The 16,542-nt window shown below is 41.2% G+C and overlaps 1 protein-coding gene across 1 annotated transcript in view; it reads right to left on the reverse strand.

The window, feature by feature from the left end:
* Window positions 1-636: 636 nt before the first annotated feature.
* LOC137914157 (tenascin-R-like) overlaps window positions 637-16,542 on the reverse strand; it is a 48,902-nt gene continuing 32,996 nt past the window's right edge. The window contains exons 21-27 of the mRNA XM_068757763.1: window positions 12,050-12,180; window positions 8,218-8,350; window positions 7,670-7,821; window positions 7,357-7,453; window positions 3,274-3,435; window positions 2,581-2,744; window positions 637-756 (exon numbers count right to left, since the gene is read on the reverse strand). Coding sequence (XP_068613864.1) covers window positions 637-756; window positions 2,581-2,744; window positions 3,274-3,435; window positions 7,357-7,453; window positions 7,670-7,821; window positions 8,218-8,350; window positions 12,050-12,180 — 959 coding nt within the window. The remainder of the gene's footprint in view (window positions 757-2,580; window positions 2,745-3,273; window positions 3,436-7,356; window positions 7,454-7,669; window positions 7,822-8,217; window positions 8,351-12,049; window positions 12,181-16,542) is intronic.

The following is a 16,542-nucleotide window of genomic DNA, read 5'->3' on the forward strand; positions in this document are numbered from 1 at the left end:
ACATTAAACAGATGGACCTTTGTCACAAGATAATTTATAAAAATATATATATTACAGATAAGGGGTTTAAGGGCAGGTACAGTATTTAGTTTTTCTGTTAAAAACAGTATTATTTTGTGACAGGTAAAATAAGGGTTGCTCTCTGTCGGCCATTGCTGAGCCTTTTCCTTGCATCGTAGGGATGGGCGGATTGAACTGTTAAACAAAAACAAAGCTTCTTGGTTTGCCTTTCCATTTATAGTTTTAAATACAGCAAATAGAGCCATCGCCACTCAAATGTCGAATAAATTACATCCAGTGTCCTCCATCTCTGGGAGAAGTACAGCAGGGAAAGACAGCTAAAGCTGTGCAGGAGCAGAGATATAGAGTTTAGACATTGTGTCAGTCTTTCTGCTTCATTTTTCATCCATGGTTAGAGCACTTTGTGTTTTGTTAGTAGTGTATTAATAATAATGTCCTTTATTGTTAGTAATAGTAACGGTTTTCATGACACCCCTTTTTATTTTGCCTCATTAATGGCATGAAAAAGCACATCTGTGAGGCACACACACACACACACAGCAGAAGCTCATCACTGAACATCGTCCAAACTCCATTAATCTATGTCTCTGGCTCCTTGACGCTAGGGGTGGTGGTTTATACCGGGGCAGACCGCCTCCGCTTGCTGCTGATGCTACGGAAGTTGAATGGCCTCATCTTCATCTCCACGAACGGGATGGAAAACTCATGGCCTTTCCAGTGGTACCAGTTAATACCCTGTAAGAGCAAAAGTGGGATTGCAGAAGTCATTTGAGCCAACGTGGGCATTTGGGAAAAGGGTCGCAAATGCAAAATAAAGGGAACATCTAGCGAAGGGAAATAATACATGTTCCGAGAAGTGCGTGGAAATCCTGATTCAAGAGCCGTCACTATTACACATTTCGGTGCAATTACAGTTTCACTGTCGCCCTGCTAAACCCCATCGCTATACCAAAACAGTCCCATTTGCAGTTGAACTGTGAAAGGCAATTTCCCTCTGGGGTTTTATGCATTTCCATCTCCACTCTGAGCCGGTCTCATTTCATATCATCAAGCAGAAGAGAGAAGGGTACAACAACGCGGCGAGGGAAGCGCAGATACTCCAAAGCCTTTTTAGTTCAGTTTAATCACAGCCTCTCACAACACCTCACTCTCTTTGTAGTGTTGTATGAGATTCACACTTGTCGTGAGAGAGAGCGAGCGAGAGAGAGAGATAATGCGTCACCTTCTTCAAAAGGCAAGCGCTCAAAGCTTAAACCTAAAAGTTAATATCAGTGTCGGAACGGGTCCACGCTGCAGAATATTTAATGAGATACATCATGCTTTGATCATTTCACATGTTTACATGATTTCAGCACTTGGTTAAATGTTTGGCTATAAACATAACCCCCACTTAAAAAGTATCTTTTGCGAAGCCTAAATACAAGCCTTGTCCTTTAAATATTAAAATGCATCAGGTATCCAATGTCGATTAGAATTGACGCAGCAATCCCTTTAATTTTGACCTTTCATGGCAGTTCCTCCACCAAAGATCAAACAGTGAATTACGGCGGAATGTCTGCAGGCATTTTCCTGTAATTTGATTTCAAAATCTCCCACGCCTTTCACAATGAGCAATCCATTCTGTAATCAAGACCGTTCATGAGAATGTCGTGAATGCCAAAAATTCAAATGTCACAGCATTGACTTAAAGAGTCGATTCACCTAAATGCCAAATTAATCAATAAAAGAAAGCATTTTATTGTAGTGTCCTGGGTTGAAGCATCTGTTCAGCTCAAAGGTGCTTCATATTCAACACAATAAGAACAAAATGTATTCTAACACACACATCTAACACACAGATCTAACTAAACACATATCTAACAATGTGTGTTTAGTCTAAGTCCTTTCTTTCCTTTCTGCATGTCTTCTAAACGCTCCACCTCCACCTGTGTTCCTGCTCTGAACGTTTTTGCATTTTTGATCATGTTTGGATTTATATTTGGTCCTTCGGTTGATGAACTCTCAGAGGAATTATTCTCTGTTGGATTGTTTCACCTCGACTTCCCCTAACCTTAAGGTCTTTCTTGTGTTGATACATTTTTCCGTCTCCTGTAAGTTTCTTTAAAAAATGTATTCTCTTTACTTTTTATTTAATATATGATAGAAGAAAAAACATATGCACACTCTATGTTCATTGCTCTCAGCTACTGCCGAGCATCAGATTTCCTGTGTGGTCATTTAATTTAACAAATTACAAATAACACATGGGCACAAAACTAAAATAATGAAGGTAAGACTTTGCCCCAGGGACGACGCTCAACAGCCTTAAGGCCCTGTTAATACTGTATGTCAAACGATTTTTTTTTTGTGCTGCATATCACCAAGAAAAAAAATCTGCCTAATTAGTACAAATAGCTTTAAAGTTGGGCCCGTGAGTCCTGGGTCAGTTTTTTTTTTTACAGATAATCAATCCTTGTCATCCCAGATAAAGCAACACAGTATGTTTTATTGGCTTTACAAAGAGATGAACTATTTTCTATTTAACCTATCTCTCTCTAGTTGCCATACTGGATCACTCACCTGACTGTGTCTTGACTCGCCATATTTGCCGTTGAGGTTGGCACGGTGGCAGTTTTTGTACCACCAGGCTCCTTTGTAAGACAAAGCGCAGTTAGTAACAGCGATGTCATTGTCTCTGTCTTTTGTAGAGAAGGGTCTGCCCTGGTGGTAGCTAAGAGAGTCACCTGGAAAAAAGAAAGAGAGAGAGAGACAGAAAGAAATTCAGCAACGTTGAGATATGGCTGCGGTGAATAACGTCGTAATGGGGGGCGGGTCATAAAGTAATGGCAAATCAGGAATGAGATGGAGGGTCATGCCAGGGAGGGGAAGGTTAAAAAGTCCTGCTACATGCTCTCTGAATTTATTTAGGCAGAGAGAATTTTAATTACCAACACAAGGGGATTATGGGTAATTCTAGCATATGGTCATGTTGACAGCGATACATAAAGAGCAAGGCAGCAGGGAGAAAAAAAAGTGATGGAGGGGAAACGAGGCAGGAGAAAAAAATGGCAGATGGCACTGAGGAATGGGAGGGGACAAACATTACAGCCCATGGTACATCACAATATCAAATTCAAAGACAGCAAAAATCCTTCCATTTTGAATGTCCCGACTTATCATTTCTGCACACAATCAAAGGGTTAAATGGCAAATATTGAACTGTTGAATAAAAAGCAATTCAAGTAAAGACTCCCAGCACATGCGCAAACGTACCAGCGGTGCCGTTGTACTCTCCTATCCTGAGCTTGTAGAGGTTTCTGGCATCTCCAATGGAGAATTTGTCATAGTTGGCGTAGACCGACTCTTGTCCATCCTTCATATCGATTCTCAGCTCATAACGGCCCTGAGCAGCAATCCTCTGGATGTTGTCTAGACCTGTGCAAGCACATGCAATAAAAAAATGTGATCATATTATTGTGACAGTCAAAACAAACCTTGACAGTTAACCGGTGCTTTAAAACTAGTTTTATTGAACATCTGCGCTTTCGTAACTTGAATTGGCAACTTCAGCACCCGTTTCAGACGTCCTGCAGAAGTCATACTGCTCATAACCTAACCCTAACTACACTCATAGATTTGAAAGTAGATATTAACAGTTTAATATTCTTCCACCTTTGCCTATTTGCATGCCGGATAAAAAAGAAATGGAAGTGATTCATTGTGATAAGAAAGATGGAATTCAAGCAGGAATTTTGTTTGACAAAAACTCCAGGGCTCATTTTAATATAAAATATAACAGCATTGCACGTACTTTTTTTTGAACATGAAGACATTATTCAATTTTTTATTGGGAAATAGAAATCCTAAAAAGTAGGACATCTGTACTAAATCATTAGAAGGCAGATACAATCTATGTTATAACCTAAAGGCACTTAGGGGGGGCAGGAAAAAAGCATTTGCTGTAATTTCATTGTGTTTAACTCTCGCACGTATCTAACTTCCATTGTATAATATCTCTGTGTTATCATCAATGAATCTTGCATCCATAATTTTTTTTATGGTCTTTTCTCCAACGTTTTATGGGATCAACTGCTCTATTCTAAACTGCAGTGATTAAAAATGCATCGACATACTTTTGCACTCTTGTCCTATTATACTATCAATATTACCATCGCGCCACATTTTTTATTAGCAGCCTCGCTCTCACAACTTGCAAAGAAAAATGGGGAAATAAAAAAAACAGCGATGGAGAATGGGATAATGATCATATATCACACACATATACGCCACTTCCTCTCTGTTATTGCATCGTCAAAATGACATTGTGTTCAGCATGAAATTTTGGCTGAGGTCAGTCAGTAGGGAGAATGAACTGCCCTCGAGCAGCAAATAAATGTCCGCTTTAAAGCCCTTATATAATAATGAAAGCTTAATTTCTATTTTCTTTATTGCTGGCCAGTTAAGTACCTCTTCTTTTCAGTGGTTGGACAGAGTTAATATGAATATCTATAGTACCTTGCTGTTTAATATATTGCTGTTCTAAGTGTAGCGGAATCTATTAGCTAAATGTTCACTGTAATGACTCCAGGGCCGCGAGAGCGGCCCGTAATCTGCAGAAAGACAAGTGAGGATCAAATGGCCGTTGGCCACTGCAGTTACCATCTGTATAATGATGCCATTTGCTTTGTTCGCTGCCGTTACGTTTTAGCAACGCTGCTTAAAATGTACTCTTTAAATGTCGGGTAAACAGATAAACAGAAAGTAATGCAAAACGGCGTAACGTGCATTGGGATGCATGCAGTGTCGGTATATAGAAAGACAGGAGCACTGTTATTTATCAGTGTTGCTTATCTCAATAAACAGGGGCGGTTTACAATTACATATACATTATGTTATTTTTCATGATTTTATTTTTCACACGTGCTTTTTTTTTAAACTGATTTGAGATCTGAAGCTCATTAGGATTTGGCTCAATGCAGTCAGCAGCTAAAAACTTCAGAGCTGGCTGTGACACACAACGAGAAAGTAAGTGTGTATTAACTCGGCGCTAACTCTCACAACGGGTCGACACAGTGGCGTAGCGGTTAGCACTGTCGCCTCGCAGCAAGAAGGTGCTTCGAGGCGACAGTTTTTATATATTGTATTATTAACCTTTCTGAACAATAATATAAGTCAGTATTTAAAACTCCTGACTGGATTATCCAGGAATTCCCCACAGCCAAAAAGAAAAGAACTGGAATGTTAAAAATGATGAAAGCTATTATATTAATTGTGTTGTATAACATGGGGTTTGGACCACAAAGGGATCCTTCATCAATATACTTCTGATACTTCCTATTTCCCACTGCTCTGGATTAGATAATGCTCCCACAGGACATTTTGACATGCCACAGTAGGAAAAGGTGTAAATAATGAAGGTTAATGCAGACTGAATTTAATTTAGTAATGCATTATTCATATTGGCTTACTGTCGCTGTCATATCTAACTGGGACGCTTGAAGACAACAGAGCCAATGCTAATCTTATTAGCCCCTCTGCTTTCTCCTACTTTGCGCTGTGCCCTGTTCAAAACCACCCCCATAAACCACTGAATAAACGTACGAATAAGGTTACGTATCGCAGGCTTGACATTTTGCACCATGTTCTGAAGCTGGCGTGTTTCTGGCTGGCATGTACCGGTAATCAGTAATTTGGCATCACCGGGAGAAGCTTTCACAGGAGCAAAGAGCAGCTCATGATGCCTCGCAGCCTGCGGTGATATTAAGCTGCTTTTATGCGCTGAGAGGACAGAGGAAAGATGAGGGGGTTGAAAGTGCATCCTCAGGCGTTGAAAAAGTAAAAACCAGACCCTGGAGGTGGAGGTGTCCAGGACTGGTGTGCAGAGAGGGTAGATTATTGCTGAATCAGCTCAAGTGGAAAAGGCTCAGATGAAATGGTGTCCTCACTGAACTCAGGCTTCTTTAGATCATAATGCACAAACAGAAAGTTATGAAGCGACTATATGACAGGATGCTGCCACATTGACAGCTCAAACACTTCTGTTGGTTTGCAGTTCTCTATAGTTTATACTGAGATATGTGCAAAAAGGACAGATTTCCCTCCTTTACAGTCGGTGTGCAATATCATTGAAATCTGTCCTATAATTCTATAATTCTATTCTATAATTCTACCAGCAGACAACAAAACTAACATTTTCTGCTGTGACAGAATGTTAAAATGCCCCCTTTGAACACCGTCCCAGTGCTGGTGCACCAAAAACTGACATGGTGACTTAATTAAAATAGACATTACCCACAAGCTGCTGCTTAAAAATGAACCAGTGAAGCACCGAATCTGAAATTGCAGGCTTCACGCGTTCCATTCGGTTCTCCGTTTCCTGTTTACAATGCCTCCAATCTATTAGCTTGTTAAGCTTTCACCTATCACAGCACACTCAGACACTAATGGGCTGATGCACGCCACAGCGATCTCAAATTATGATCTGATGTGTCAGCTGCAAAGTAACAGCTCTCCCCTCTGCTATAATGCGGTGACAATACCAGCCATAAAATCTCCCCCAAGTGTTATTTAATGTCTTTAATCAAAAAGTTGAACGAATATTCTTCTCGAGATCTCGATTGAGTTAATGAAATATTCATGTAATTTTTCCCTTTAATCATCCGGACCAAAACAATAACATAAAAAAAGTGGTCTATGAAGAAATCTGACTCATTTGCACATTTCATAATGAATCTAATTATTGTTTCATAATGAGATTTTTTTTTCCAGCAGTCCATCAAAACAGCGGGGATTTTCAGTTATGGTGTCTTTGAACGAGAATCCAGCAATGAACCTGAGAGACATTGAGAAGTGCTGAAATATGCAAGCATAAAAAAAATAAAATCTTTTTTTATGAGAAAACAACTCTTTTCTCCATAAAATTGATGTAACAACTGAAAGCAAGTAAAACCTATGACCTTGAATTGAATGCATCCATTAAATCCTCTCATAAACAGGGTAATACAGCCTTCGGAAAACTGGAACACAGATCAAATAAAATAGGTTGCAGGTTGTGGTTAATATTAGCCTGTATCTCATGCAATAAAGAGGAGGGACATGTTTGAATGGTACAGGCTTAGATCTCTTACCCTGTTTAAATACAGACAATGTCCTGATGCCAAACGTTAACTTGCTGTTGTTTGCCTCAATTAAGCAGTGCTTTATAATCATGGCTGTCCAGACTCATACAGGATAATTAGACGCAGTGAAGCCTTCGGTGGAATTTAATGGAGGTTAGAAAAAGCAGTTGTGGCAAAGGGAAGATATCCCTGTATTTTCGGTCTTTTTTTCTTTCTTGGTTAGTTATCTCAGTCTTACCGAGCCAGAATTCCTCCTCTAGGTTTCCAAAACCAACCCGGTAGTCACTCCACTTCCTGGAAAAGTCTGTTAAGCCATTCTGACGACGCTGGAATACCTGGACAACAAAACAAGAGTGTAAATTACAGCTCAGTTATTTCAGCTAAAATAAATGGCACAACTCAGTGCTGTGATCAGGCTAAAGTCGATCCACTACAGTGAGATGTGCCAGTATATATTTTTTTCCCTTCATCTTACCCTGACTGACAGCTTCTCACAGCTGCACACGTGACAAATGGGCTATTAAAAAGATGTTATCGTCTCAGCGACTTACAATCCATCCTCCTTCATCAGTGGTCATGTCACAGTACACCTGCACGCCCTGGCTGGGGTCTCTGTTGATGTAAATGGTGTAGACACCACTCAGCGTCTCTCCATTCAGCAGGTGTTGTGCACAATTCTGAGGCGTAGCAAATAGACGGCTCCCTGGAGAAGAGCAGAGGAGGCGTGAGGACAAGCTATGATTTGCAATTTTTTTTAGATTTTTGCATCGGCATTTGGAAAACAAAAAGCTCATCTTCAACACTGGCGGTAATTGGTTGCGTTACATCAATGATGGATTAAATGTTTTTTGTGTAATGAGCTGTTGGTAGAAATGAAGGCGGAGGCAGCTGTAGCTCTTATCAACTCGAACTTCCAGTGGCAAATGTTTGTGCTCAGAATTTTGAGTTTTTACCATTATGCAAAAATGAAAATAAAAGAAAAAACACAACTGCGTCACGTTTAGATCGACCCAATATTCAATATTCAAGCTTGAATCCAATACATTTCCATTTCGTGTGTTTGTGTCTGTGTTTGTGTGTGAGTATGCGTGTGCTGTACCTGTAATGAAGGTAGTGGAGACTACAGCACTGGTGTCAAGGCCTCTTGCAGCTTGGAGCTTGACTGTGTACTCCATGGTCTCAGCCAGTCCCTCCAGTCGGATCCATGTGTCCTCTGCATCCAGGATCAACTCCTAGTATACAAAATTCCATTCACATACAATTACAATGTGTCGAATTACACATTTCCTTGTGTTAAAGCAACAATTTAACGTTAATGCCACATAAACATCAGGGTAAAAATACACGTAATTTTCATCCCCTCTTGCTTTTCTTAAGTTTAACAAGACTTAGAGCAGCAGCAACAAAGAAACCTTCAAGCTATTTTTGCTCAGGAAACACATGACAGCTTGCTTTGTGTTTCAGCAGTACAATATTATATTACAATTTAAACATTGTTGTTCTGATGAAGTGAAACACAAAACCAAAAAAACATTTAAATAATGTAACTGAGTGTCATTTTGTCATGTTCTTCAAAACGAAATAGAACGCAAACGATATCCTGTTTAATATTGAATTATGAAACACAAAAACTACAAATGGAGGAAAGCAAGAGGAGGGCTGGGGAGGGGGGGGGGGGGGGGGGGGGGCAGGTACACGGAGAGAATGTGATAAAAAGGCGGTTATCGGACAGCCGAGCTGAGAAGCTGCAAAGAAATCAGGAAACAAGCATTTCTATTTTTGGTGGAGAAGTCATGAGGGTACAGTTTAGTTCCAGACTTTTATGTTTGACAAAACCTCTTTTGTCGAGCCCATCTTCAGGAGGCAAGACGTTTGAGATGCTCCTTTTTGAGAGAGCTTTCTGCGACCTCGGTTTTTAGACAAGAAAGGCATCAACGCGAAATAGATGAGCGCGAGCACGAACTTGTCTATGCTCTGCATTTATTGGTGGGCATATACATTACAGTTTGCCCTGGGTACACATTAAATATGAACACGTACAAATTAAATATTCATTCAGTTTGGAAAGAATCGTACATTTCCAGGCGATGTGTCCATGTGAATTATGGAGGGGAGCAGCTGGTAAATGGCGTCTCCAAGGACCGGATATTTTCCCCACCAGGTTTTCAGTCAATCATCTCTGTTTGATTGGGAGCTGGCATGAATCTCAGCTAAATATTTTTAGGTTACAGCTGAGATAATGCCACTGCATGTTTTTATCAAAATCACATTAAACGGAGAGAGCTCGAGGAAAAAACAACACCCCTCAAGGACCACTTCAATCTGCAGCTGCAGTCATCATTTTTTTTGCATGAGTGGCATAACTCGAGTTCTGTTGAGCGATGTGAATTCCAAATATGCCAGTTGTTGTGGGATCTAATTGAGGTAAATAAAAAAAAAAAATTTAATGTAGAAGAACATCATCGAGTGGAAAAGATATTTATTTTTTGCATAATTGTATCGAATTTCACAAATGGGTCTGCGTGAAAATATTTCACAAAGATTTAAACTTCAAATAGCATCCGAGTCATCTTCATGGTAATCTGACTACGGCCTCGTAATTTCCTTCTGCATGGTGCAGCCTCGACGAGCGGGTTGGTGCTCAGCCACACGTCAGCTATAACTCACTTTGGAGAAACTATTATCATCTGTTTGAAAAGAAGACAACATGTTCTGGGTTTTGTCAATGGCTTCTCACTGCTCCGCCTCAACGGTCTGCGAATTTCCAGAGTTTCCTGAACGTAGCCTCAAACCGTCACCAACCGATGCTGCCCTCTCTCTCCTAGATCTCTCTTTGCCATGCAACTAGGTCACTCTGTCTGGAACACTGGAGGGGAGTGTTGCTGTTTACCCCAGTATTGCAAGAGCTTTGGGGTGGGGTCAGTGTGGGACATCTGAGCTGTCAAACAAAGAGGTTTTAAATGTAAAGTGAGAGTTTTGCTGAAAAAAAAATGTTCAAAGACCAAAGCTGTGATTTAAGACATTCTTATAAATTGTGATAACACTACATCTACTACATCTCGCATTGTAGCATCTAAAACTCGACAAAGAAGAAAAGAAACAAAGAAAGTGAAAAATCACAGTTTTATCAGTTTTGATCGGCAAGATGTTTCAACAATAAAAACGGTCATTCCAAAAATAGTCCTTTTCTCCTCAGCAGCTGAGGGAGCGAGTCAGTTCTCAACATGCAAGCCGAGACGAAGAACTAGAAGATTCTGGGTCACCAGTTTTGTATTTTTATTTAGTCTGACTCGTCCTGCAGACTAATATTAGTAGCTGCCATCTCCCTGGTGGATGTTTGGTTGGTTGCAGTGATGCGCGTCCTTGTTTGTAGTTCAGTTACTTTTACTTTGAAGCCAAGATGAAGAATTTAGGGGGTAAAATAGTGTGGCTTGCTGGTCATAATATGTCTCTTGCTTTGAAGTAGCTTGGTGATACGATAAAAGAGAATGGGACAAATTGATTGGATGGTTACATGAAACGTTCTCTCCACCAATGTTATTCTGATTAGGAGATAGATAGATAGACAGATATGTTTGCTCTTGGAAAAAGAGTTTTAAGTTCAGTGAGACATGTAAGTATATGCAGAGAGAGATGCATACAAATTGTTGAGTTAGGCTGGATTGTATATAAATGTCTGTTTTTAAAGAAAGTTGTTTTTTTTCATGAAACTTTACAGAATACAAACCATGGTTTAGAATATAGATGAAAACGCAGATCATGGGATCAATGGCTTAAAGGAAGGAATCATTCCAGGAATAATGATGAGGAAAAATCTGTTTGCTTTGGAACAAATTGAAGCCAAAAATCGGAATTGTTTTGCCTTGCGCTCTTTGTGCACGAGTGATGGTCAGCCCCACTGCGGTGCCACAAAGTCAGGGACACAGTGCGTATGTGTGTGTGTGTGTGTGTGTGTGTGTGTGTGTGTGTGTGTGTGTGAGAAGAGGAGGATTGTGACAGATCATTGTTTCATCAGTTGTTAGATGCGAGTGTGTTTTGACTATTTATAAGCTCAGCCTGCTTTGGTAGGCATTTTCAGGGAACAGCTTGTGTGCATCGGTTTGCATACAGTGTGTCTGCTTGTGTCTGAGACACACACACACGTCATTAAAAGGGATTCTTCTGGAGAGCGTCTGGGGAAATGGCTCTTGTCAATTCTGTAACAGGCCTGGTACGTGGCAGGCCGCTTTTACTGGTGTGCTTAATTACTGTAACTCTGCCACATCAAACAATTCATCAGAATAAACACTGTCTCTTTGGAGACATGTTAAAGTAATATTATTATTAACAAGTCAATGTTGTTCTTCCTGTTTTATTCATCTCTTATGTGCGCATCAGACTGAGTGTGTGTGTGTGTGTGCCAGTGATGGAAAGATACAATTTGAATGTCTCGGCATTAATATTCTTATCCTGAACACTGTGCAACGCTGTAGAACTGTGCACAATCTCTAGAATACATGCATGGAGCAACAGCACGGACGCTCGTAACCACAATGGAATCCTATTCTAGCTGCAGAAAAACTGGACATGCACCAACATGCAGTTTGTCACTGTTGTGTGGAAATGATAAAATGGACTGCACTTATAATAGCTTAAACTTATATCTACCCCTCCATGGTGCCCAAAGCGCTTTACAACCTTTACCTCACATTCACCCATATAGTCACATACCAGTGTGTGGCTGCTGCCAGGACCACTGAGGGAGATTTTATTGTCTTGCCCAAGGACATCTCAACAATGTGAACAGAGCACTGCTGACCCTGCGGTCACTGGACGACCTGCTATCTCAACTGAGCGACAGCCGCCCTTGGATGTGTGTGTGTATAAATGTGTGTGTGTGTGTGTCTGAGCAAGAGACAGCTGGAGCATGAGTGTTGAGCTGCATCACATACCTTTTGGCCGCTGTCAGTCGACTTGTAGGTGAGCATGTAGTTATCTATTTCAGCGATGGGTGGTTGCCAGGAGATGAGACCACTACGGTGATTCACTTCACTAGCTGTCAGGTTCAGTGGTGCATCCATTGCTGCCAACAAAACAACAACACAAAACAAATAAAATAAATAAAGGTGGGGGGGGGGGGGGCATTTAGGTTAATTTTACTGTCATCCACAGCAGAGTGCAGCCCTAAAATGATGCATTGATTTGTCTTCAGCTTCGTGTTTTCATTGTGTATCAACTGAAAAGGGACAGAAAGAGTTTTGTTAATAATGATTCGATGATTGTTTATTACAGAAGAAGCGATGGAGCCCTTTCGTTGGTTGCTGTGCTGCCTTGGCCTGGCTCTTGGATAAAGTCAGCAGAGTGATGTTTTACACAGCCCCCCCAGTCAAACCTCAAATGGTGAACTTAAGTGGTGAATAAACTTGTTTATTACTTTTCCGCTAGTATGGCAGTACCGCCAACGGTTATCTCTGAATGAACTTCGGTTTTCTGCCACAGAATCAAGATTTAAATAATAAAATGATGTCATTTTTTCTTATTTTGCAAGGAAATTACATCTTTCTAAATAGACTATATTTTCTTTTTTTCGAAAGATTAGCCGTATGAGCCAAGATGGAACACGGTGACGACAAGCACCAGAGGTTACCAGTTGAAATCAAATTAGCATGAATGCTAGAGAATCATATGCATGAAGTCTTAAACCAGGGAGTTAGGTCCAAGTTCTCACAGCCTAGTGATCCGAATCAGTCAACAATTTAACAGCCTGTTTTCTAAAAAGCTAAAGTAAATGTTTTAGCAACTGAGCTGTGTAATTGTTTTTGTTCAAGCTGGAGTAAATGGTGCATATGTTGGGAAGGATTTTACTCATCAGCGGATTAATTCGGTGCAAGAAGGTGCATCAGGGATTTAAAAAAAAAATCAGAATAAACAACAGGGCCATGTTAATTGTGATAAAGGACTGTGCCATTCAGTGCATATACATGGCCCACACCTTGGACAGATGACATCGAGCACATGTTTGATACTTGGTGTCTCATTAGAGTTGTTGATTATTAGAAGAATTATGCTTTAATGGGTGAAGACAGATGATACTGCAAATATTTTGGCCCTGGATAAAGGTTGACAGTTATGAATTGCATGGAGATCAGCGCATGCAGTGCAACAAAACAACTGGTAAGATGTAGGTTTAATGTCTTTACTTTTCAATTAACCAACATAGCATAGCAACAGGGGACATTTCTGCACAGACACTAAGAGTGCATGTGTATTCCGTGAAGTGAAATCTTCACGCAAGCAATCCTCAATGCTCACAGGGTCGAGTAAGAGGAGCAATGAGACATTTGTCCATGTTTACTCACAGAGTATGAAAGCCCCAAAAGCATTCAAATCCATGATCAGCAAGCCCAAGCCCTTTTACTGCACATTAAAACACAGCATTCAAATATCCTATTGGTCCCCGTGCAGCATTAACCTGCGCCTGATTATTATTATACCTTTGTTGCTACTTTATAACTACATCACACAAAAAAAGCTCACCTCAATTTCCACACCTTACATCACCCCTTATCACTCGACATCTGATCTTCCTACATAGAAACAGAAGTGCAATAGCCTCGCATCACCGTGCCATATGAAAGAGATTATGTTTCATTTTGAAAAAAAAAAAGAAATCAGTTTCCAAGAGTTACATCATGACTCTGGGGCACAGCATCAGTCAGTCAGTCTAATGCCGCTCTGTCTACGGGAGACGGGGCCTCTGACATGAACGAAACGCTGCATGTGCTGGGTAATCTGACGTCTCCACTGTGAAGATGAGATAAAGATGCTCTGGCCGTAGCTCGACTCAAGCTAACTTAAATGGCCAAAGGTTGAAACGCTCACCTTCACCGATACGCTTGGTGTGAAGGTGCTCTTATGGAAATATCAATGCCGGCTCAGTAATTAACAGCATGCACCAATCTTGATGACCTCCTGGCAGATTTAGGATGCCTTCACTCGGAGACAGTGACGAGTAGCCTCTCAGTGTGTGACACAGGGATTGAGGGACAGATAGAGGGGAATAAAAGTGTCCAAGCGTGAGACGCCGAGTAGCACCGGTTGAGATAAACACAGCGCATAGCAGATTGTGCCAAAGTCCGCTGCGACGTGCCAATCCCCCTCCTCTCCCGCGCCTTCTCATCCTTATTGACCTCATCTGCATCTCAATTTTGCTCTTCCTCTTTTTCCCTTTGTCTGCTTCCACCTATTCCCACATCAATCTGGGGTCTTCTTCTCCACCATTCTGCTTATCTCCATTTGTGCCTCTGTTTCTCTCTCTCTCCTGCTTTCCATCCTTTGCCCACCACCTCCTCCTCCCCTCCTCCTTATCTGACAGGTTGCCATCCTCGTTCAGTGTGTTGGAGAGTGGAGTTTATTTTCTGCTCTTGTCCTCCCCTCGACTTGATGAGCGCTGTTGCAGCATCGTGTGCATGTAGGGGGGATAGATGAGAGGAGAGGTGGTGGGAGGGGCATTTTGATCGTGGAAACGGAATGGCTGCAACAACCTCATTTCACCGGTCTTCATTCTTTCTTCAAGTAAATCCATCTTTACTTTCTTTTTCTCTCTCTCTCTCTCCCTCCCTCTCTGACTCCAATTAAACCGCTGTGTGCCGTGTGCCCACACAGTTGAGTAGGTGCTGCCGGAGAGGTTGCCGGCTCTGAAACTCTATTTTCAGATGCGGCGGTTTGAACAATGGCGCTGAGATGAAAAGGTTTGGCTACATTTAATATCTTATTATCACCCAGCGTAAACAATGTGAGAAGTAAACACACACACACACACACACACACACACACACACAATACTGACGGGAAGGGCAGCAGCCGTTTGTTGCAGGAAAACAAAAAGAGGAAGAGGTGGATATGTTTTCATCCTGTTTTCAAATAGATGCTTCCACATAGATTTGAAAAGGTGAGTCTTTTTTTGCTTTAATCCAAGGTAATCCAACAGGACTTGATTGATCCATCACAAATTGGAATAAGAACTCAGGCACACAACTTCATTCATGTATTTCTTTTAGATTGCAAAGGTTTCGCTTAACGGTCTACTTAAATTATGCCAGCACTGTGAAGAAAGTGCCCGTCCTCCAATTCATTTTGAGTACAAGAGGAATGTTAATGGTAGTATAGGACTTTCCAGAAAAACGCATCGGCCCTGCTGTGAGACAGTGAAGGAGACATCACTTTTGAATGATCACAACCCCCATGCCAAGATGCAGTGGCCAATCGCATACATGATCACACCAGCTGGTCGACAGTATTGCTGTTCAAGAGGTTTGCAATGCCCTCTGAGTTTCTATGGTGTCTAAAACATGATTGTTTGTGTCTCAATAAGGGACACCACACATTTGAAAAACAACCCACTTTAGCTTCCCCCTAAAGGCTCCTTTTGGTCAAACAGCACGTCCTCCTCCCAGCTGGGGGGGGGGGGGGGCATGATAGCTACTAATGTGCTGTTAAAATGTGAGGTACAACAACCTGCCCATGTCACGTCAGTGCTGTTCAACGCTGCCACGGTCCTTTGTCTTCAATAAGTCGACGTCGGTTCATGACAGGAAAGCTGCAGCACGAGTTAGTTCACTTTGTCTCTTGTTGTGTCTCACTGGTGCTTGTCCTGCCACCTGCTGTCAATCCAACCCACCCCGATCGAATGTGATAACAGGGATCCATCTGATATTTATACAAAGAGCCATTGTGATGCTGTCATTATATGTGGCTACACAAACGGATGACCTAATGTTGGACCTGAAGATCATGGACAAAAGGCGCAACAACGGCTCTGCTTTAAACGCCACAGTCAGATGAATATTACCTGCTGAGGGTTGACATCTGTCTAGATTTTTTGGGATGACAAGACCTCTTCATCCACGCTTCAAGTCTTATCATCCAGGTTATAAGGCTGCCAGTTAGGTTCAGGAGCAAAGGCCATGTCCAATATCCTGTGCTTGTCAGTATAGATGCACTGAAACTTTCCACTCCTCGCAGTTCTCTCATCCCTAATCCCACGTCTGCTTCCTCTGCTGCATCGGTGATATTGCAGGGAACAGGGGGTGGTAATTAAGATAACATGTCCAGACTTTGGTTCCATTCACTAAATACCCACTGAGTCGATCCTCAGTCAGTCTTCTAATGCTTGGTCTATATTTCACCTTGTCTATTGAGCCAATATATGTGGACTGCCCTTTTAAACAACTACTAGTTGACAACTGGTTCGGTTCTTATTGCTTAAAATTATGTTTCTATTTAGATTTAAATATTTCATTGTGAATTAAATGTGTTATTTGCTCTTAATATTTTAAGAACAACATACTAAAGGCTAATTTTTTTTATCTGTTCAAAGAGTTATAGCCCACCCTAATTGTCTTTCTCTCTTTCAGTAAATTTCATTTTATTACTTTATTACAAA

The sequence above is a fragment of the Brachionichthys hirsutus genome, unplaced genomic scaffold, assembly GCF_040956055.1.
Source record: "Brachionichthys hirsutus isolate HB-005 unplaced genomic scaffold, CSIRO-AGI_Bhir_v1 contig_283, whole genome shotgun sequence".
NCBI classification, from domain to species: Eukaryota; Metazoa; Chordata; class Actinopteri; order Lophiiformes; family Brachionichthyidae; genus Brachionichthys; species Brachionichthys hirsutus.